This window comes from Melanostigma gelatinosum (assembly GCF_949748355.1).
Source record: "Melanostigma gelatinosum genome assembly, chromosome: 18".
NCBI lineage: Eukaryota > Metazoa > Chordata > Actinopteri > Perciformes > Zoarcidae > Melanostigma > Melanostigma gelatinosum.
Window position 1 is genome coordinate 21547824 of NC_136651.1, and position 22482 is coordinate 21570305.

The 22482-nt window shown below is 43.6% G+C and overlaps 2 protein-coding genes across 4 annotated transcripts in view; both read right to left on the bottom strand.

Annotated features, from left to right (window-relative positions):
* Positions 1-1913: 1913 nt before the first annotated feature.
* On the bottom strand, positions 1914-9322 carry hmgcs1 (3-hydroxy-3-methylglutaryl-CoA synthase 1 (soluble)). Its single transcript, XM_079288972.1, has 10 exons — positions 9217-9322; positions 7613-8061; positions 7182-7307; positions 6486-6650; positions 5726-5894; positions 4646-4816; positions 3915-4021; positions 3673-3798; positions 3068-3225; positions 1914-2798 (listed from the first exon to the last, which is right to left on the bottom strand). The coding sequence occupies exons 2-10, from the start codon at positions 8058-8060 to the stop codon at positions 2721-2723; spliced, it is 1548 nt and encodes a 515-aa protein (XP_079145098.1). The 5' UTR covers position 8061; positions 9217-9322; the 3' UTR covers positions 1914-2720.
* Positions 9323-17658: 8336 nt separating this feature from the next.
* Positions 17659-22482, bottom strand: part of ythdc2 (YTH domain containing 2) — a 44984-nt gene continuing 40160 nt past the window's right edge. Inside the window, exons 30-33 of one of the 3 annotated variants that reach the window (XM_079290020.1) lie at positions 21733-21942; positions 21421-21603; positions 18312-18386; positions 17659-18184 (exon numbers count right to left, since the gene is read on the bottom strand). In XM_079290020.1, coding sequence (XP_079146146.1) covers positions 18315-18386; positions 21421-21603; positions 21733-21942 — 465 coding nt within the window. In that variant the 3' untranslated portion in view covers positions 17659-18184; positions 18312-18314. Of the gene's footprint in view, positions 18387-21420; positions 21604-21732; positions 21943-22482 lie in introns of all 3 variants that reach the window. The other 2 variants (XM_079290021.1, XM_079290019.1) reach the window with 2 other exon arrangements.

Sequence of the window (22482 nt, forward strand, 5' to 3'; positions counted from 1 at the left end):
GTGAACATATTTGATGAACAGCTCTGGTCAGACATATGTCGAAACAGTTTGTCAGCTACTATTACGACTCCTAAACTAGAACTCCATGAAACACAGCCCTTTAGTTTGGATTCATATGTTTCCCTTCAGCTATTTGCACTGTGGTTCATATTCACAGCAGCTGATTCAGTTTGACTGGCGTCTCTCCAAAACACACATTCATATCTACCAATCACTGCCCCACAAAGTGCTTTCACAATGCAAATAACTCTTGCACAACTGTCTGATATAATATATACCCATGAAGGTGCAATCTATAATATTTTACTGCCAATATATCATCGGACTGCTGCTGCTATCACGCTTTTAATGAGGCGGAGCCAGCGCTGCTCTGTTCCAGACTCCCGGGTCCCTCAGCTATCCGCCATCTCCTCTGAACTGTGTGTAGTGACTGCACATCTGGAGCCAAGGCACATTATATTAGTAGGACGAGTGAGTTCAGCATCTGTCAGTTTATAAAGGAATGGATTACACAGAATCAGCCTAGGTTCCATTTGTGTTGAAACAGTAGTTTTAGAGGTGGATATTCAACATCATGGTCATTCTGCATTATCGAAGAGGTGCTGAATAATCAGTCTGCTTTCATTGATGGAAAACAAGAAAATATTAGAAACATCTTCAGCGTCCAACACCACCACTAAAAAGTGATTGGAGGTAGTGTTCATTGCGGGGCTGTTGTATCACACTGCTGCTGGGTGGAGCAGTGAGCCTGTTTGTACTGAAGCAGATGTGGCTGTTTGGGGTGTAAACCTGACCCCATTGAACAAGCTGCCCTGATGTCCTGAAGAGGAGCACAATGTCCATGTCAAGACAAACTACCATCAAATGATATATTATTCTTCACTTTTACAGAGTTCTCTTTTGACCAATTTCAGTCTCATAACTAAATCTGCATTCGTTTTCAGAGTTTTAACCCTTTATGAAAAGTTATACAAAAAAGTGATTTTCTGGATACTAAGTGATTTGTTTTCACAGTCTGGGATATGTCAACGATTAGCAACAACATAGATGTTGATGCACTTCATCAAATACGGCAGTGCTCCATTATAGAGCTGTGATGACCCTAGTGGACACCACAGAGCAAACATGAGAACATGTACATTACATTACATTAGTCATTTCGCAGACGCTTTTATCCAAAGCGACTTACAATTCAGATTCTATCAGATTTCTACACCGTAGGCAACAAGTACAATGTTGAAGACTGTAAGCTTGATATGATATAATCAAACATTGTGCTTATATTAGGTTTCCATGGGGACATTCTTGTCCTTCAGGGTTTAAGTGTCTGTATTTTGGCTACTTTATAATATACTCATAGGAGCTGAGGTTTAACTTTAGAAATTTGATGAAAAACTAAAACTCACCCCCTTGCAGAAACGTATGCCTTGTACAATAACATAAAAATGCCAGAATTATATAAGAAGTCCCTAGTGACGGACAAAGGTTATGTTTTAACACTAGATGCATCTCTCCACTCATTGAAGGAGTGTGTGAGTCCCAAAGGGTAAATCAATCATTTTCAATTATCTAAGAATGTTCTTCTGTCACAACTAAAGACATTTTACAGATTGTACTGAAGGATGACACTGGTGTAATGTTTTTCAGTTAGTTGTTACTTTTTAGAAAGTCTAAACCGTCTGACGTCGCCTCACTATTGTGTGTTCCACGACAGCAGGAAGAGCTCCCAGGACGGCTGCAGGCCATCATGGAATGACAACTAGCTGGCTGCTTTCTCTCCGTCTGTAAGGAAGAACTGTTACTGTACATGTGGTGGGAGTGACTCAAAGACACAATCATCTAGTCTGTAAAAACATTAAAGGACTACCGTGAAAAAGGTCTTTGTTTTCAAAAGAGAGACACTGAAACCACAGAAAGTTTGTCATTTGATAAATGATTAATCAACCATTTAATTGAATTATTAAGAGTTACAAAGTATTTCATGACAAATGTTGCCGTGCATCTCTGTGGAGACTTTGAAAACAATCAGCGCGAATGACTTTGGAAGGTTGAGTTAACCTGACGTAGAACAGCAGCAGCTACACACTCAATGGGTTTTGGCATGGGTCACATGATGAAGCTGCAGAAAACTGACCACATCTTTTCATAGAAAACTGAGGTATTGAACACAAAGAGCAGAGTGGGGTAGGAGCTCCGCCTCCGGCTGGGTTGCTGTGGCATCAGCACTTTTTCAATATTAACACGGTTGAGGCACACCTCCCTTTGATCTGTTGATCAGCAGGAGGCCTGCAACCACATTCATTATGTCCATTTCCTCTTCCCATCACTGGCTGCCAGCTGCCAGTAGGAAGCCTGCTTGTTTAACTCATCAGCAATAATCTTTGCAAACATCTGCCTGTGCTTCTCCCAAATAGAAACAGTCCACTTTGCACAAACACAAAAGGAAAATATGTACAATTGTTAACATTGAAATAAAGGATTGCTAAACCAAATGATTATCGTGATCAAAATAGACTGTGGTCAAATATGGACTTGACTGTCCGACAGTATTACATGTGGACAACAGGGGGATGATGGGAAGGCGTCCACACGGCTCCAACCTAATTTAGTTCATCTGGTGTTTTCAGAGGGGACACTGTTGTGTCTTACTACCCGTCGGACCTCTAGTGTCGTCTAGTTGTTAGAGTTTCCTTGATACCTCTCAGAGGTAAGCTCAGTGCTCAGTTGCTGACAGCAGCCTCGGGGCCGGCGGTGGCTGCAGGGATGCGAGGCATCTTCTTGGCTGGACTGGGGATGCGCTGGAGGAGGAAAACAACGGCTGGTTAACAAAGCACCAAATGGTTCATAGCCGACCTGCTGCTCCATTATGAACGAGCACTAATCATATCAGTAGGACAACAGTCACAGTCTAAACTCCTCCTTTACAGAAAGACTTTCATTGCATGTAGATGTATGCGATGAATGAAATCAAGTCTTTTGAGGACTCGATAGTGACGTCACTGTGTTCCCAGACCGTGGTTCCTTTGCTCTACATTAGATAGAATGTTCAAACGTTTAGTCCTCGTACCTCGGGGGCAGTGCTGGAGCGAACTATTTCCGGCTCGGCTGACAGCTCATGGTCCAGAGGTCTTTGGGCGTATTCCCTACGGTGCTTGTCATCTATTCGGGTCAGGTACCATGTCCCTGGGAACAGATCCTCCACTGGGCCTCGAGGGACGTAGCTGGCTGTGAGGACAGATAGAAAGAAAGAAAGAAAAAGGTACACCCATTGAGAAATGCATTCCACTTTAGTGTTGTTGGTCTGCTAAGGACCATTAACCCAAGTGTCTTTAAACTTTCTTTACCTCAAAATCAGCTTTCTTCTTGAATTCAGTATTTTAAAGTGGATCATTTTGGTCAGACAGCGATATTAAAGCTACTAAGACTATTTAGTCCTTCCAGTACTAGCTCATCTCGTACTGCAGTACAGCCTGAAAGTTCAATATTGTGAGTCATGTCAAGCTCCATCTTCCCCATAATTTCATAGTTTAATAGTTGTGACGAACAGCAGCCAGAGAGGTTGAGCAGCCGTTGTTTTCTGGAGTTTCTAAGAGCTTTACTTCCTGCCAGAATGTGACGGTCACTGTGAACGAGCAGAATCAAACATGAGCCGCAGTGACAGCAGGGTCATACCGAGGTGGTGGGTCTCTTCTCTCAGCTTCATGTTCTCAGAGAAGGCAGCAGGCGAAACCTTCTGTCTCGAGTCCAGTCTGGCCTTCAGGTCACTCAGGCTGGACACAAGTTTCTCCAGACCAGACCCTGAAACAAAGTCAACGAACCACATGGAAGAACACGCCTTCTGTTAGCTTCTATCATGACTTCAGGTTCTAACTTCTTCCACATCACACAGGTGAACCGGACCGTGGCAGACTCACCAGGTGTGTGGTCCTGTGTGACTCTGAGAGAATACAGAGTAGCAGCAAATCCTGAACCGTAAGAGAACACTCCAATCCTCTGTCCTGCCAACTGTGAAGATGTGTGTCTGCAACAGAGAAAAGCAAACAGTCTCCTTACATACACCAACACTCAATTGTTTCTACCAGTTCAATGAGCCACACCAGAATCTATGAGCAGTCTCTTTGCAGCCACAAACGTTCACTTCACAGTGACGTCCCTGAACCACTGAGACCAAACATCCCGTTTCTGTTAACTCGCAGTGAACTGCATATACAGTGTAACAATTAACTTTTGTCTGCAGATCTCACCTTACAATTAGCTGCAGGTTATGTCAAAATAATGGGTTTGAGTTGGTAGTATTCGGTAAATAGGCTCTGCAGTGACTGAATGAGGCTCTGCTTCCTCTCACACAAACGCTGCACTGCCTGAAAAAAAGGAGGGACTCGTCCAACAGATCCGGTTGCATTGGGTGCTGAGGACCTGGGTTCAGGACCCGTCTCCATTATGGTTCAATATCTACTGAAGCAGAGCATCTACAGCAGGGTTAGTCTGTTCTTCAGCAGACACTGTGTTTTTCACTGCTCAGGTCTTTACTGAATCTAGAAATGTTGTTTTGAGTTATTTTAATCTGATGTAAAACACATTTTGTGATTAAATGATGAGATGAATGAATGAATGAATGAATGAAAAAAGTCAGACACAGACTTACTCTGCGAGGACTGATGCCAGGCAGCCGTAGACGGAGGGCGTGTACATGTTTCCATTCTGGTTCGAGATCAGCAGGGAGGGCTTGGTCTTCCTCTGGAACAGATCTGCACTGGCCTTCATAAAGGCCTTCTCCACATCCCGGTCAAAGTAAGTCTCTTCTGCGCGTACATCTCTACCATCCAAACACAATTCATCAGAATCACCATTCCTGATGTCATACAACAGCTAGCTTGTACTTTTGCCACCTGGTTAATGGAGAAACCATCTTTGTTGAGTGAAATACTGAGATTGTACGAGATAAGAGGACCGAAGCTACATGCAATCAATCAGCTCCCTGGGGAAGAGCTGAGGCCAATTCAGAACTAGTTACATATCATCATAGCTGTGATCCCAAGAGATCAGGCTAGCATCTTAATATGTCCAGTCACAACATTCTTTTTGAAAGTTCAAATATGAGGCATCGTCAGTGTTACAATGTGCTATGAGGTGACTTTCCCTGTACAGTAATGTGCATTACATAATCGTAGGAAGATTTTGAGCAGAAATCCATGGTGCTTCTCTGCAGTATCATCTTTTTATTTAGCATACAAGGTGTACTGTAACTGCATGAACAGAGGCGCTTCAAAGTTGGTGGCTGGCTTGACTGCTGAAAGCCTCTGGCACTTCCGCACATCTAGGACATGGCAACTCTCGCTATTACAGCTGACTTAAGCTCATTTTAGCACTGGTTTCAGGGGACCACTGGAGCACCAGTTACATGTGCACTTTACCTTCTTCGTTCTATGTTAAAAAACAGGGGGAGAGAGACGGACTTCCAGGAGAACTAGTGAAAGACGTGTCTGTGTGCTGATGCTAGAGAAGAGGAGGGAAGTTGTCTCCCTAGTATGCAGCATATGTAAAACAAGCTGTTCATTCACAGTATTACCATAGATTCTAATATTATCGATGCAACGGTTACAGCTGAAAACACCGTCCACACCGACAGGAGTGCTCCTTTAAATCAGGACTGTATTCAAGAGGCTCAGTTTTCTTAAAGGACCACACCCCTGCCTGCTGTCCAGCTGTATTATTTAGAGTGTACCTGAAGGCATCGAGGCCTGTGAAGGGTCCCGTCTCAGTGTTGGGGCTGGGGTGGTTTAGAAAGTCATTCAGCATCAGTCTAGCCAACGACTTCTGCACGAGCTTGCAGTACGGAGAATGGAAGACTAGATGGTCAAAGTCGTCCAGGCTGAAACGCTCCTCTGAGCCCTCTGTGAAGAAGAAGAAGGATTCGATCATATGAGCCTCAAGAATTTGTAACTCACTGGGTTCCACTTCATTGACACGGTTGCAAAGAGCAATGAGAACAGCTTTTATCCAAACGCACTTCACCAGGCTGTGCTTTATCTGCAAACACCTCATCGTGTTGCACCTCTGCACCACGTACAAAATACCAAGGGGACAGTGTCTCTGCGAGGTGTCTCTGTGCCGCCTAGAAACACAGCCCATTATATCAAGTCCAGAGAGGAGAGCTGCACATGTCCATAAAGACGCTAAATGTACATTGTTGACACATTCGGTTAAAGGCTCATCTCATTAAACTACTTCATGGCCAGTGAACTGAGGTAAACCCTTCAGCACAGAGAAGGTCCTAAACCCTCTTCTCTCACGCACACACACACACTCACACACACACACACCTGGTCGTCATAGCGACGCCGTGTAAAAATTGCAGTGACATCATTTTATATAATCATTGATGGTACATTGCCTATTTAAAAATGGCGTTCCATGATGATTCTCTGTGACCAATCGGAGGTCTGCAGTGTTTATATTGATCATAGACGACAGTCTTAACACACCTCTTTGCCACTGTGCGTGGATCTTGTTGCGATACACAGAGTAGCAGCGGTCCAAGGCACTCAGGTAGCATTCTATTGACAGCTTGCCATCCACCACAGGATACTCGGACATCAGGTCTGGCTTGTAGAAGTCATATGCATGCTGCATGTGGGTCCCTCGCAGACCTGCAACAAAGACAGCAGCAGCAGTTGGATCAATTCAAGTATGTGTCAATATGTAGAGCTCATTCTATGAATTTATGGCTGCCTACACTAAGCTGGAACATTTTTTAAATCTTCTCACAGTTTAACTTTTCTATTGCGGTTTATAAACTGCCAGAGAATGACTGAGACAGTGTCTGGTATTTAAATGTATAGTTCAACACATACAATAACTCAACTAACCAGTGCACATTGTAAAAGTCACTTAATTGTCCCCAAAAACTATTTCATACAAGACAGATATGAGACGACAGCTATGAGACGACAGAGAGCCTGGCTCTTATGTACATGTTCCTTCCAAGTGTTTGATGACAATGAGCTCAGTGCTTAACAGCAGAGTAGATTAAATTAAAATTTGGTAAAAAAGTGAAGTGACTTAATCAGCATTTGGATGATGGGATCGGCTAAATAACAGCGGGGTCTTATCAATACATCAATCATTGAAGAGTGCTGCCTGACAAGTTGTACACAGTGAACAGTTATCACATGGCTGACCTCGTTCAAAGGCCAGAGGAGCATTAGGCCCGACCAGCATGGCCACAGCACCAGCACCTCCCGTCGGCCGGGCACTTCCTGTGGCGTAGACCGCAATGTCCCCCGCTACAACCAGAGCATAGCGCCCTGCAGAGAGGGAGCACGAGGAGAAGCATGTTGCTATACAAACAAGTCGCTTCTCTAAAATGTATTCATCAGCACAGAGGCACAAGACTGTTGCAGCAAACCATCCTATAAGATAGTGTATGTAACAATACATTTGTTAACAATTAAGACTGACTAAATGCTATTATGTGCTAAAATGGAATCATCTGATCAATCAGTCTTTAGCAGTAATCAATATGCAACTGAACAATACCTTCTACACTTCTGATAATTCATAGACTATACAATGAATCAATCAATGGGAAAAATAAACTATGTTCACTCACCATCCCATGAGCTGGACTCCACCCAGTTGACAGCATTGAAGAGTGCAGCCGTACCCCCGTAGCAGGCGTTTGTGGTGTCAATGCCCTCCACATCTGTATTGCCAGAGTCCTCAAACAGCTGCATGAGGACCGTCTTGACAGACTTGGACTTGTCGATGATGGTCTCTGTGCCGACCTCCAGTCGACCCACGCTGTCATAGGACAGACCGTTCCTCTCCATCAACCTCTGCACCACCGTCAGGCACAGAGAGTTGATGTCCTCCCGGTCTGAGCAGAAGCCCATGCGAGCTTGGCCCAGGCCCACAGTGTATTTACCAGCTGTTACACCGTCTAACTGCTCCAGCTCGGCCTGGTCCACATACTGGGATGGGAAGTACAGGTCCATGGCGATGACACCTACATCTTTGGGCCATGGTCCTAAGCAGCTGATCGGGGCTGATCCTGGCATCCTGAATGGGTTGAGAAGAGGTTGCAGGTTCAGCATTACATCAATGTGATAAACATGTTGTGTGATGTTACTGTTGGAGTAAAACAACCTTACATTTGTCTAGAGTGTTGGAGCCAATCAGTGCTCCTGATATACAAGTGGCATTTGTTTGTTCAGGTGCATCAACACACAAATGTACTTTTTCGCCCTTTGGACATGTTAACAGAGAACTGAGTAACTGTTTGATAACCTCACAGTCCACTCGAGCCAACAGTGGAGCCACAAAGCAACATTAGACAATATGGTTGTGACGTTGTTAGCTAAGAGATCTTACGTTTTTTATTTAATGCAAGTTTAGCTATCTGGCAAGGTTACAGAAAACACTGACCAATATATGCATGCTAGCTACGGCCGTTTCAATAGTAGTATGATATGTATTGTGCTGGTTGAGATACTATTCTGCTTTAACGTTTAAATACCAACCAAACACGCCAGGAGCTAAGGTTAACAGAAGACATGAAACCAGAGAAAGTGGCTAACGCTAGCTGTAAAGGGCTAAAGTTAAATGTGGCATATTTATTATGCCTTATGTTTGACAGCTAGCTAGCCTACGTACCTAAACGGCTACATAACGCTTGTGTTTGGGAGATAAGAGCAGATACAAAGGCTAGAGAGCTACACTGGGTGAAAGGTCAATGGGATATTCTAGAATTTAAGTTAATTCCAAAATCTGAAACATTAACCCGTTAGACTCGGTCACGTTTTAGGGTCAATGGTCGAAGAAAAGACAGATTTGTTGCCTGAAAGACTATGTGACCATTTAAAAAGAAAATACTTTTACTTTTGCTGGGGCATAATACAGCAGTTATATTGTCACCCGGACCCAATAGGTGACGGACCGCTTCCTTTCTGATGGGGCTGGAATTTCCATACAGCCGCCTGATGTAACGCTAGTTGTGTCTTGTTACATTTATAAAGCTAACTTTCTGTGTTGGACATGAAAGAGTGGCGAGCTATTCTGATGTAAGTAAGATTCCACACAGACACCCGCGATAACAAGCTTCTGTTGACTAATATCGTAAATCAAGACTTAACAGACGATTATAACACATTTAACTGTTTTGGTGATACAAAATATATAACGTTGCAGACCGTAACGTTACATGGATCTCCTCACCTGAGTGTGACGTTAACTCCAGAGACGGTAAAAGTTACTGACGTTATTTGTGTCCGGTCTACCACTCTCTGACAGTCCGGCAGAAGTGTATTTATGTATGACGATGACAGCGCAGCGTCCGCCCTGCTCTACAGCGCCTGGCCTCCTGGCCAATCACAGCTCACACACAACATGCGGCGCTGCCAAGTCCCGCACATCTCTGGCCAATCGGAGATTAGGAATCAAAACCACGCGCCAGAGCTGTATCTGCAGACCAATGGCGTGAGTTGTACGATGTCTGGTGAGAGAGAAGGAGCCAATCAGACTGTTAAAGTCATTCCTGGCGCGGTAGACACAGCAGTGGGCTGCGCTTGAAAAACAGAGTAGTGTGGCCATGGCAACAGTCCATGATCCATTCACGATCCATTCAGCGGGTCCGTCGCAGATAGACTGTACGGCTACGGCTACTGCTTTTAAAAAGTGTTCCCGTTAATTTAACGTAAATTGTCGGTGAAGACCATCAGTGCCCATGTAACAAATGGCCTTAAAACTATACAATTACATTTCATGGATGATATGGCTCCATCGTACATTTCTCATTTTCAAACGTGGCAACACTTTCTAAATGGGCCTCTTTTTATTTCCTGTTTGTTAATGCAGTAGGCTTGCTACCAGGAAGTAAAAAATGACCAAAGCGGTTGCACTAGCAACATAATGGCAATGAAAAGGTGTATAAGTTATGCAATTATGTCAATGCCATTTAAACTTCTTTATACATTCTGCCAAGCGCCAAACAATGTAGAAACATGTGAGACAGGCATCAACATCATGCACCTTTTATATCAGGCCCTAAATCATTTTAGTTCTGTGAAAGTGTATTTGTCAGTGGTGGAAGAAGTACACTGTAGGATGTCTGTCCGTTCTAAGTCGAAGTACTGAAGTATTATCTTTAAAACATTGTTAAAGTATTAAAAGTGAAAGCCGCCGATGCAGTGAAGGATGTAGTACCCTTTCAGAGTGTTATTTATTATATTGTTATATATGGACTGTTATAATATGGGATTATAATGCACTAAGGTGTTAACAGCAGTTTAATGTTGGAGCCATGTCGTTTGATTGCATCCTAATTCATAAAGTGAGCATATGTTTAATGTGTATACTGTAAATCTGCAGAGTAAGTATAACAACTATATCCGTCAGATAAATGTTTTCGGTTAGATAAAAGGGTTTAGGTACCTCAAAATTATACTGAACTACAGAACTTGACCGAATCCATGACAACCCAGAGTTGAGACCAGGAAGCAGAGTTGCAGTCTTACACACTTCTCTGCGCTTCCATTAGAGCCCACCCAAAACCACATGGAGACTGTGTCTGCCCCACGGCCACTTCAATTAAATAAATCAAAAGTAAACAGAAGAGGAGTTATACAAAATATCCAAATAAAAATGAACACCACACAACAATGCAACAAAATAGGATAATTAAATGTGGACTCTTAACTATCAGATCATCAGAATGTCATATGGATTGACTATATTGTAATTCTATTTTGTTGTTCATTCTGTAGGCCTACACATAACAACCTGTTGGCCAGAGGTGCAATAGATTTTCCTTGTTCAAGTTTTTTGGGGGGAGTTTTTCCTTTTCTGCTGCGAGGGTCCAAGGTCAGAGGATGTTGTAGGCTGAACAGATTGTAAAGCCCTCTGAGGCTACTTTGATTTTTGGGCTACACAAACGCAAATCAAACAGCCGCACACGTATTTTACTTATATTTTACGAGCACTTTTACATCACTCTGTGAGCAAAAGTCGCTGGCGAAACTTCAAACCGCTCGCTCGCGAGTAGATTTTCTTTTTGACAGTAAGTGGGCGGACCCAGTCTCCATTGTATCTCGACATCTAATTGGTTACAATCCTTGTCTTTGTATAGAGGTGCTTTTCAATCCGCCACTAAACACTCCACTACATCTCAGATGTTCTACATTTGTCTGACAGGTTTTGTAAACTTTTCAGACTGTAGAGGCTGATGAAATACAAATTATGTTAATCGCGTTTTGAAATACAATAATTAAAAATGTGTTAATCTTGTAAATGGGAGTCAAATTGCTCAGATTCGTCAAACCTCTTATGACAAACAGCTCCCAGAAACTCTTTGATCTTAATTGAGTAAAACATGATGTGATCATACTGTTGTGTTTACAGAAGAGATATAATATAGTTGTATATAATATGAGCAACAATTTGGACCTGCTCAAAGATCTGGAGCCAAGATTAGGGACCACTGTTTGTATAATAACTGTTCGCCAAGTGAGTTCCCAAACTTAAATTATTGACAAGTGGATGAAAAAGTATTCCGATCCTTCACTGCAGTAAACATACCAGTGGCAGGCCGTGCATTTTATACCTGGGCCTTCACTGCTGTCCTGCAGCTGAAATACCACCTTATAACCACATTGTGTCACCACAGCTATTTTTCATTTTTAAGGATGTAACTATGTACGTACGAGTCGTTTCAATAACGCTCGAGCATTTAGAAAATTCAGGAAAATATAATGTTCTCAGCTGGTCTGGCTGTGGGATCCACCATCATTCCTTAATGACAAGCCCCAACCCAAAGAGATTATCATAGGATTTTACTTTCACAACTTGAATGTTGAATGTACTGCTCTGCAATGTCTTTCCTCCTCTCAGCACCCTCTGTCATGGTGCAACTCACTCGGTCAGAATGCTCATATGTGATTGGCTGAGCTGCATCACGTGATGTGATTCACCCATCAGCCTCTGCTGTTAAGTTTCGTTTCACGATAGTCACGTGCTCGCCCACTGACCAATCACAGCACACTCTGCAACCCACGGGAAAGCTACACGTGGACACTGAGCAGCATGTAATGTTGACGTCATTATAGGCCGTCTAGCAGGCGCTGACACGTCAAAGAATACGCCCAACACGTCAAACTAAAGATCTGATTGGTTGAACACTATGACAATCAACAATATCATCCCCATTCACTTTAACATGCACTGGCTGCAGGTGAGAGTCTGCAGGCCTCTGGCTCTGTTCTACCTAGAGACACAGAGGTGAGATCTGATTGGATAAAAGCTCTACTTAAAACAAGCTGCACTGGAAGCAGAGCAACTGAGGAAGACAGGAGCTGTGCAATGAGAACATAAGATAATGGGGAAAATATTTTTATAAATTATAATACATGTAGTGTATTTAAGAAAAAATATTAAATTATAAAATAGATATAGCTTTGTGATTCTGTTTAGGTCAGCAGAGAAGGCCTTGCCGGCCCTGACGGCCCACCACTGAAACATACTAATACCATACTGATGAAACAATAATCCACTACAAGTAAAATACCTGCATTCAAAACCATAGTCAAGTATATTATCAGCAAAATGTACTTTAAGTGCAAAAAGTACCCGTGCAGTAAAATGTACATTATTTGCCCCTGACATGTGGTGCAATCTGAAAATCGTCAGAGTGATATCCGGTTTATCCAAAGACGAGGATTGTAACCAAATAGATGTAGAGATATAATGGAGACCGGGTCCGCCCACTTACTGTCAAAAAGAAAAACTACTCGCATGCGAGCAGGTTAAAGTTTCGCCAGCGAATTTTGCTCGCGGAGTGATGTAAAAGCGCTCGTCAAAGTAAAATACGTGCGCGGCTGTTTGATTTGCGCGCGCACGTGGATCTCCTTTGCGCTCTCGGTTTTGACAGTGATTTGCCTTCATACTGAACGTTCTGATGTCCTGTACTCGTCTCTCACTTTGACTACAGTGACTTTGTGAGATGGATGGTTTTAATTTTTTTCCATGTCCCACAAATAGTGACAACAAATAGTGGCCAGCTGTCTTTAATTATTTCAGACTTTTGGAAGTGAGTGGAGTAGCAGTACTTAAAGAGAATTAACTATTCACGTGTATTGTTCTTTATGCCACTGGCATTAGCTTTTCCATAACAACAATAATACATTTTATATAGCGCTTTTCAAAATACCCAAAGACGCTTTACAGGGCAGAGAGAAACAGAACAAAAAAAAGAAAAAAGAAAGACAGGAGCAAACAAAAAAAACAAAAAGAACATTTTGGTAAAAAAAAAAAAAAAGAATAACTGGAGAAGCTGTGAGGAATGGGTCATGTAAAGGAGGGTAGGGTGCAGGGGTTAGCAGGTGAAAGAGAGTTTGAAGAGGTGGGTTTTGAATGATAGGGAGGGAGCCTCACGGATGTGGATGGGGAGGGTGTTCCAGAGGGGAGGTGCAGCAGCTCAGAAGGCCCTGTCACCCCAGGTCCGGCGCTTGGTCCTGATGGTCTTAGTCAGAGTGTTTGCACCGGCGGACCTGAGGCAACGGGTTGGGGCGTGGAGGGGGAGGAGGTCTGAAAGGTAGGGAGGGGCCAGGTTGTTTAGGGCTATGTAGGTGGTGAGTAGTATTTTGAAGTCTATTCTGTATTTGACCGGGAGCCAGCGGAGGTTGCGAAGGATGATAACAATACCGTTCTCTTTCTTTTCTGTTTTATGTAGAAAGTAATGACATTTTGGCAAATTTGTTAATATTTTTTACATAAACTGCACAATATTAAGTTTCCAATTAATTATAAACACCAGCCCTATTTGTAGGTCTCTGCTCGAAAATAGCATACCCATACTAAGGAGACTACAGTTCTGTAACTACAAGGTCTATTTTAATAATTTTTGAGGCTATAATCAGATCACAACACTGGTGAGAGTGTTCAGTGGGTAATATTGTGTATATGTTGCTGGTTAATATGGTAAATGAAGACATTACACAGCTCAAATAGAAAATATTCAGGTTTGCCTGAAATAAAAAGCACTTTTATTGATATTGTGTTTTTGAAATAATGCAGCAGCTCCCTAAAAACTCTCCCAAATCATTGCACATCAGTAGTTGCTGAATAAAGGCTAAAGTGGGATGAAGTGAAGAATAAGAGGCTTCAGTACAGAGAGGTCACGCGAGGTCATCATTTTCGAACCAGCTGTTGCAGCTCTTACATTGTATTTTTATATACTATATATTTCACTTTTCTATCACTTATATTATTCAATACATCCAAATACAGATGTTAGGAATCATTTTGAGATTCCTAACATCAGTATGTAACGAGTATGTTTCTGGCTGTCATCTATAGGATTTTCTCATCCATGTGTGTGTATTGGGCTCCAGTGCCTCCTATGATTGGTCGATCTCAGTCATTGAGCCTGCATTCAACGCGTCAGAGTCTCAGGAAGGGGGGGTGTAGAATTTGGTGTTGATTGACAGAACTTTCAGGGAGTAATGTTGCAAGAAGTGCCGCTTATCCCCGAGCGTAAAATTCTATTGGCCGAAAGTCTGACCCCTGGCCCGAGGTGGGTTGACCCCCCCTTCCACAGGAAACGGCTCGGAAGTAAACAGGAAGCACTTGGTGTCCATGACGGTACCGCTAAAACTGATTATTTTCGATGTTTTTGTACTAATATTTCATAAAACGTCACAAAAAACCAAGGATTTTTTCGGCTGAAGACCAGCGCCATGGTACCCTTGTCCACTCACAGCTTTATAATGGTTCAACAGAGAGAAAAAACGAAGGTAGTTATGATTTCTGTGTCGCATGCTAATGCTAATCGATGTACGGATTAGCCCGCTAGCTCCGAGATAAGTGGTGCAAATATGGATCTAAAGCACACATAACGCAGATTTCTGGCCAGGATTTCGTCCTTTTATCACACATTTTCTAGATGCTTATGAGTAGTATATAGTTGTGTTTGGAGTGTGTAAAAAGTGACTTCTATGATCGTGTTGCCCATACGTCCGGTAAATGAAATATACACATGTACACTTCTGGCTATCAAAATGAGCAATTTCTGGACCCTACTTATGAGCCCCCCTCCCCCCCAGAGCCCCCAAATTCGGGGGCGTTGTGCATAAGAGGGTTTGTGGAATTGATAACTTCATAAACGTGAAGGAGACATGTCTTGCTCATTTTCAGGTTCATACTTGTGTTGGGAACGTAAAGGAGCGTGTTTGGGTTATCAGCATTTAAGAAACTGAATTCTTGACATCAATAGAATTATTAATGTATGTAACAATTATTAATGATTATTAATAACAACGGGGCACCACCCTGCGAACAGGGACCAATAACCAAACGATAAAACTAAGTCTCATAATTAGTGGTCACTCATAATGTCAATAGTCTGCGTATGACTATACATTCAGTGACAGTGAAGGTTTTAAGTTCGAGCACAGGCTACTACATACAGTCTTATCAAATACATATGCACAAGTAATCACAGACGACTGCTCCTTAAAGTATAACAGAGTTTATTAAATCAAAATAATAAATGATCAAATCAATTAATATTGCAACCAACAAACGTTATCATACAATTTTATATGCCTAAACTAAAGAATGGATAAAATGGATGAGGGTGTATGTCTGTGTGTGTGTGTGGGTGAAAGGAAGGAGAGTCTTACAGCTATTGCTAAAGACTACAAAGATGGCGGCGTCGAGTGACGCGGACAAAAGGGGAGGGGCCTTAAGATACTACAGCTAAACTACCACCAGATGGCGGAGTCGAGTGACTTGGGCAAAATGGCGGCGAGCCGGCTGTATGTAATCACGTGTGCCGATGCACGCATGTGTTGTGAGGCGAGCGTTTGAACGGGGTTTCCCCAGGGGCAGAGATAGGAGCTGTGTGTGTTACGTGAGAAGAGGAATAAAAGGGCAGAGAGAGGAATCAGAGTTTCTGTGTGCGATGTCGCGTTGTAGTGAAAATGAGGATCGGCGATCGTATCTCACACAAGTTGCCGTTGTCGCTTCGCGAACTGACGACACTTATGCCCGATAGCCGCGATTCCACACTTCACTCACAGAATCGATTCAAGGAAATAGAGCAAGAACAAAAATGAAATCAAATAATCCCAAAAGAAACAGTCAAACAGTTAATACACAATGCAACGGAACTTCTCTGCTCCGTAATGATTGCGCAATATCTCAATATCACGCGACAGTAACTTAAACACACAAAAACACGGGAATATCAACATATAAATGAATGGCCTGAATTAAACTTAAGTTAATTTAAGCTAAGCTATGCCCGATGCTTCGTTGCAACGTTGAAGTGTTCGTGGGGAAGTTGTTCCTTTTTCCTCGTCAGGAAGGGGGGGGTTGCTTGCAGCGCGGCTGGTAGCGGGCGCTGTGTGTCGCACGGCTTTTGCTGGTGCGTCTCGTGTGCAAACGCAGACGTGACCTATCCTCGCTGCAGGGAGGGTGATCTAACTTCGGCTGACGGCGTGGTCCGTGCGTCTTACCGGGAATCGTCGGTGAAGGAGGAAGACTTGGTCGTCTTTCCTTCGCCGGAATATGTGCACCAAAAGAAAAAGAAGAGCAAAAAGCGGAGAACGGATCGCTGAAGCGGATTCGTTATCGCGGGCTGAGTGGGCCTTTACTCAGCGTGGAACACGGCTGTTTCGTCCAGCGAAATGGCTTGTGACCTGTCAGGGTTTGAGGAGGGGAGAAGGGCCGTTGCTTCCTCGTGGCCAGCGTCGCGCTGGATCTTCTGTGGCCTGGACAGGGGGTCCGAGCGAAGAGAGCGTTGTGTGCTCCCTGTCTCAACCGAGGTCGAAGGGAAAAAGCATTGAGGTGTGATCTGCAGGCGGTTTTGTAGAACAGTGGTTGAACCACAGGGGTCCTGGGGTCTCTTGGCTATCGGCCAATGAGATTGCAGCGGTGCATTCAGGTGACTTCAGGAACCATAGTTTTTTTGGGGGGGGGGGGGGGGGGGAATTTACACCCTAGTGTGAAATTCCTTTGCTCTCATCAAACTACAAATCAGGATGAAACCTTTGCTTGAAAAAGTGAAGGCCTGATTCTCTTTGTTCACAGCACATGTTGAAGCCATATGGTCAGACCCCAACACTTGTATTTTAGGTTTCTCGTAGAACATGTTTAATTCTTTTTTTATGAATAAAACGGTATATATCCAACATTCCGTTTTAGTGCCTGTCTCTTTCAGAGCCCCTCCCCCAAAAGCCCAGTCTGCTCTGATTGGCTTGTGAGAAAAGTATGGTGCACCTTTGCAGAGGTAGCTCTCGACCTGTGGGCGGTGTAGTCCAATGAGAAGGAGAGCCAAATCTGAATTGCTTGTTGAATTTTTCTGATCTAGAGAGCCCACAACCAACTGACTGGGTTGTCTTGTGATACTGAGAAGAGCTCAAAGGATATTAAAAGACTAAACCCACCCAGACACAACCTGTTCACCTGCTGCTGTCTGGAGAGAGATACAGAAGTATCAGCTTCTTTCCTCTGCCTGTGAGACTCCTTAACTCATCCTCCAACCTCCATATAGAATATAGGTTTATTTTCTTACGAAGCCAAAGGGGATGAACGTATCAAAGTTTCTATCAGCTGCTGCTGCTTCTTTTATAGGAAACCACACTGACGGCTTTGAGATGAAATCACTGTTTATTTTGTCAACCCATTAACAATCATGAGAATGCCTGAACTCACAGCAAAGTTAACTTTTCCTCAAACAGCAGCAAAAATGAACAATTCAAATGCAAACAACAAATATTCAGATTTCTTCTGTCCTCATTCAGGAAAAAAGTTGACAAGTGTTAAAATGAGTCAAACCAATAGTCTCCTGAGGCCCTGCAACGTCATCAGAGCTTTAACACACACATGTTCTACTTCTCTCTCACTGGATAAGTGGACACATGTAACGCTCAACACCAACATTACTAAAACCTGAAAGAACTGTAGTATCTTCTGTCTTTCTCCATAGTGAACATGTTTCATCCCTTCTAATTCAGGTCAGACCTCGAATAACATCCAGACATTTTATTATGAACATATTATTTGATAAGAACATGAGTACCAGAATGAATAAAACCTGAATGAGAACTTATTAAATAAAACACAGAAACAAGAGACAACAATGAATCAGTCCCGTCATTTCAGCTTAACTGGTAGTGCAGTCCTTGTACTGTTCAAGGAAAAATAGAAGTAAAACATTTAATATCTACTAGATCTGATAGAAAAATACACGTTTCTATCAATATACAATGTATGCATGTAGTTTGAGCCAGATGCTTGTGGTGTTCTGCTGCTACCTCTTATTGGTCTGGATTCCCAGAGTTTCTCTCCCACAGTAACAACAGCTGGCTGCCTGCTTTGGGCTCCAACTCCTGCATGAGACAAAAATAAAGATGGACAAAATGCAGCAATGATATTCCAAAAGCAAAGGCAGTGCATCATCCACTGGCAAAAACATAACAGTACCAACATGTGGTATTCTCTACTGACCAGCTGAATGGGACCTTTCCACTCACTATCATTGGCAAACCTTCTATAAAGTGTTTGAGGCGGAACATGAAGCAGACTGTAGAAACATATACATTCGAGCTGAAATGAAATTAGCAACAATTTGATTGATCAATTCATTGTTTAGGTCAATTATCAAGCAAACACACCAAAAGTGAAATGTTTCCCTGTTTTAACTCATTTGAAATGAAATATCTCCGTCTCTTAGTCAGTCGGTTGGATGAAACATCACCTTCATCTTTGACGTCCCTATTTTCTGTTTAAGTCATTGAAAAGTGATCAATCGTAAAAAATAAAATAACTGATAGATTATTCATAAGTCAAAAGATCATTAGTCACAGCCCAAATATACAACAGCTCAACGAAACCAGGAAATCATGTGATTGTCTGGATGGAGCAGAGGGTCTTTCTCATGTCACGATTTATTTTGTGCCTCCTCGACTCCTCGCTCCTCCGGAAATTCATCTCGAGGATCGAGGAAGCTTGCCAAAGGAGCTGAGGAAACACCGGTGTATCCTCTCTGAGGAAGAGTCCCGACACACAGCTGAATAATCTGGAACCAGGACAGGACTCTACACGCATCTGTTCCTGTTTTCATGAGTTCTACTTATTTAAGATGAGCCGACTTTATGCCGTTCAGTTTGTGCAGCACCTCGTAGGGCTCGGTTTTACCCACAGTCCTTCATGATATTACTTATGTTTTTATAATGCATGTAGGCTGCACCTACATCAACTGCTAGAACCCTGACATGATGTTTACAAGTGACATCAAATAATGTCATGAAGAACATTTCTGTACTTTAGCTACAAATATGGAAATCTAAGACTCATTTTCCACAAAAATACCTACAACTGTCTTTGCGCTGCCTCATTTGAATGCACCTCCCACCTCTCTGTTCCTCTCTACCTGTGCACCAAAATACCTCACGGACCAGCAAAGATACTGTCACGGAGTTAGAGGCTTACTTAGAAAATACCAACCGTTGCTCCAACACAAGTACGGAGCCCTTTGACTGTGTTGAGCAGGTGTATGTCACCAACACATGACATGTAGCAAAATGGATTCTGATAAGACCAGTCTAGTAAAGACAGTTGACAGTGAATGAAGTGTTTTCAGTGTCACACACATAAGAAAGCATTGCTGATACGTCCTTGAGGAAGGTGACTTCCTGGTAGTGGCCAGGGACCCAGCATTGACCTCTTAAGAAGTACTGATCAATCAAATCAGTCGGGTGACTTCCAGCAACAGGGTGATATGAGGAAGCAGATGGTAGCACCACGTTGCGGGGTGATGGCCACAGGGACCCAGAGTGAATCCTCCTAGGAATAGTGAGCATGCAACAGGTCAACCAGACCCGACATGTGCACTCCAAGGGACAGTTGAGAAGATGGGACATTTCATCTATAAATGAGGCATGGAAATGTTTGTGCGAGTAGGAAGAAGGTAGTACGTCAAGACGGCAGCAACGATTCATAGCCTTGTCTGAGAATGAAGGAGGCAGTGCAGGAAGGCTACAGACAGCCAGGACGTGGGCACTAATGTGTTGCAGAAGGAGCTCTGATCCAGACTGGCAACTTCAAGGAAAGCAGAATGTCTGAGAAAAACAAGACGAAAAAAGGACGAGCAAGGGCAGCATTTTATAAAGATCTGTGTAAATTTGCTGAAGGATTATTTAGGAAGTAGACAAGGGACACTGTAAAAGGGCCCACTTTCGAATGAACACCGCCTCCAGACGACCGTCCCTACCACAGCAGAAAGCACAGCCCTACCACAGCAGCAACTTGTTGTCTTTGCGTCTCTATTAAAGGAGCGCTTGTGGCATTTGACAAAACACACTCCTCAACATTGGGGAAGGAAGCGTTGGGATTGGATTCATTTGTGGGGAGTGGACTTTGAGAGCATCTCTGCTCACGGCCAGACCTTCTGGACCAAACGCTAGTGAAGGCAGTCGAGAGAGAGGAGAGTCGAGATGGGAACGAAGCTAACCCAGCTAGGATCTGAGGCTAATTCACCACCCGATTGGCTCCTGTCTCGTGTTTGGTCGCAGGAAAACTCAGGCTAACCAGCAGGAGGAGGTCGGTGACTATTGAGCCCACATCTTCACAGAGACCTGGATCCATCGTTCATCCAGGATCAAGCTGCACTTGACAGGTGGACATCAGGACAGAGAGCAGGACTCTGGTGGACCAAAGGAGGAGGACTCTGTGTCTACATCATGATGCTTGGTGCTGAAACAGTCAGAGTTGATGGTTAGTTGAACACTAACGTAAAGAGGGCTCGCCCAGAGAAATCAAGGACTATTTCAATTGTTCGGGGTGTATCAGGTGGTGAGATGCAGGAGCACATCGAGGGTTGAGACATGGCATCAAGGGTATGGAGATGTTCGGCCCTCCAGGACTGTGGTGCCTGCAGCTGGTCTGCTGCGTGTTGATGATGTACTTATTTCAAAGGAGAGAATGATTAGCTGCTTCATTAGGCTGTGTTCTCTGCTGGGAGCAGGATGCCACTGGGCGGCCTCACATGATTCACGTTGGCACAGTGTAACAGCTTGGATCATGTAGTGAAACAGCCTCTATGAAATAGCAGAACTAGGTTCAGCTCAAAGAGCAGTACACTCAGTGATCAAGCAGCTTTCAGCCCTCTCACCAGTCCTAACAGCTACTGCCACCAGGTCGACGCCAGTAAGACCTGTACAATATCTACAAACAACCTGGAATTCCTTCTGTAATCATCACCCTGAACAAATGCAAATGGGCTCTGACCAGTTTATACTGTTCTTGTCAAGCGTGGTTTTGGCAGTTTCAGTCCTATTCTACATATGTGATGTTAAATGTGCATTGCTGGTTGGGTCTGTCGCTTTGTGACTTGTATCTAGACCAGCAGCACCGTCCTCTCACCTGTCCGTCCCTGCTGATCTGGACCTTCTTGTTGTCGGTCCACGGGTTGATGATGTGCTGGGAGCACTGGAGGGGAAGACTCTCCTTGTGGATCCACTCAACACTGAAAACCCCTCCGAGTCCCATGAAGCCCCAGTCCTGGCAGCTCTCCTGATTGATGACTGATGTCATGCGGGCATAGCCCTGTGAAAAAGACAAAATGCAGCACTTCTGTTTTTCTTTTAAAGATCCATATTGATAGGGGTTAAGATTCTGGCACACGTCTGAGCTCTATAGAAACTGAAGTGCATGCAGCATTGGTCAGAGTGTTACCTGGAAGTGTCCAGAGCCCTGAACAGAGAAGATGAGGATGATAGTGTTCTTCTCCAGGAAGGCCTTGGTGAGTTTGGTCTCATTGCTTCGTGTGGTGGACCAGATACCTTTCTGCTGAGAAATGTCTATGTTCCTCACATTGCTGCTCTTCATGATGAAGTACCGCACTGAAGAGAAGACCAGCTGGGGAGACGGTGGCTGTGAGGTCTGCTAGAGGAAAACCACAGCATAGCTCACTCGACAAAGAACGATCTATTGATGAGCCAGTAACTAGTACAATGAAACATGTCCATCCAAACACTGAAGGCTCTCGGGGTGACATGAGATGCTCTACAGAGGATTCGCCACAACATCGTCACAAGATTTTGGCCGTGGTCTCGGAGACCTCCTCTGGCTGCTTCAGCTGTCCACACACGGCTGACAAAGTGGTTCATGAAGTGGTGAGTTCAGGATGTTCCAGGATGATGCTCACTTTAAGGGGACAAGCAGTCGGGGTTGTTTACTCAGCCCAAAACAAACTGCCGGATTTTTTCAGTTTAGGGAGACACTGATCATGTTGATAATGCTGCAATTAAGCAGATTCAAATAAAATGCACTAAAGGCCATCTTAAGCTGAGCTATTGAATAAATGGTGAAGTGAAAGCTACAGAATTTGAAGTACAGGTTGAACTGTTATTCTGCTGGGGAGAACCTTGTAGCAGCAGACAAACCCTCACTAAAGGGGAACTCCACTGGTCTCATACCAGCATG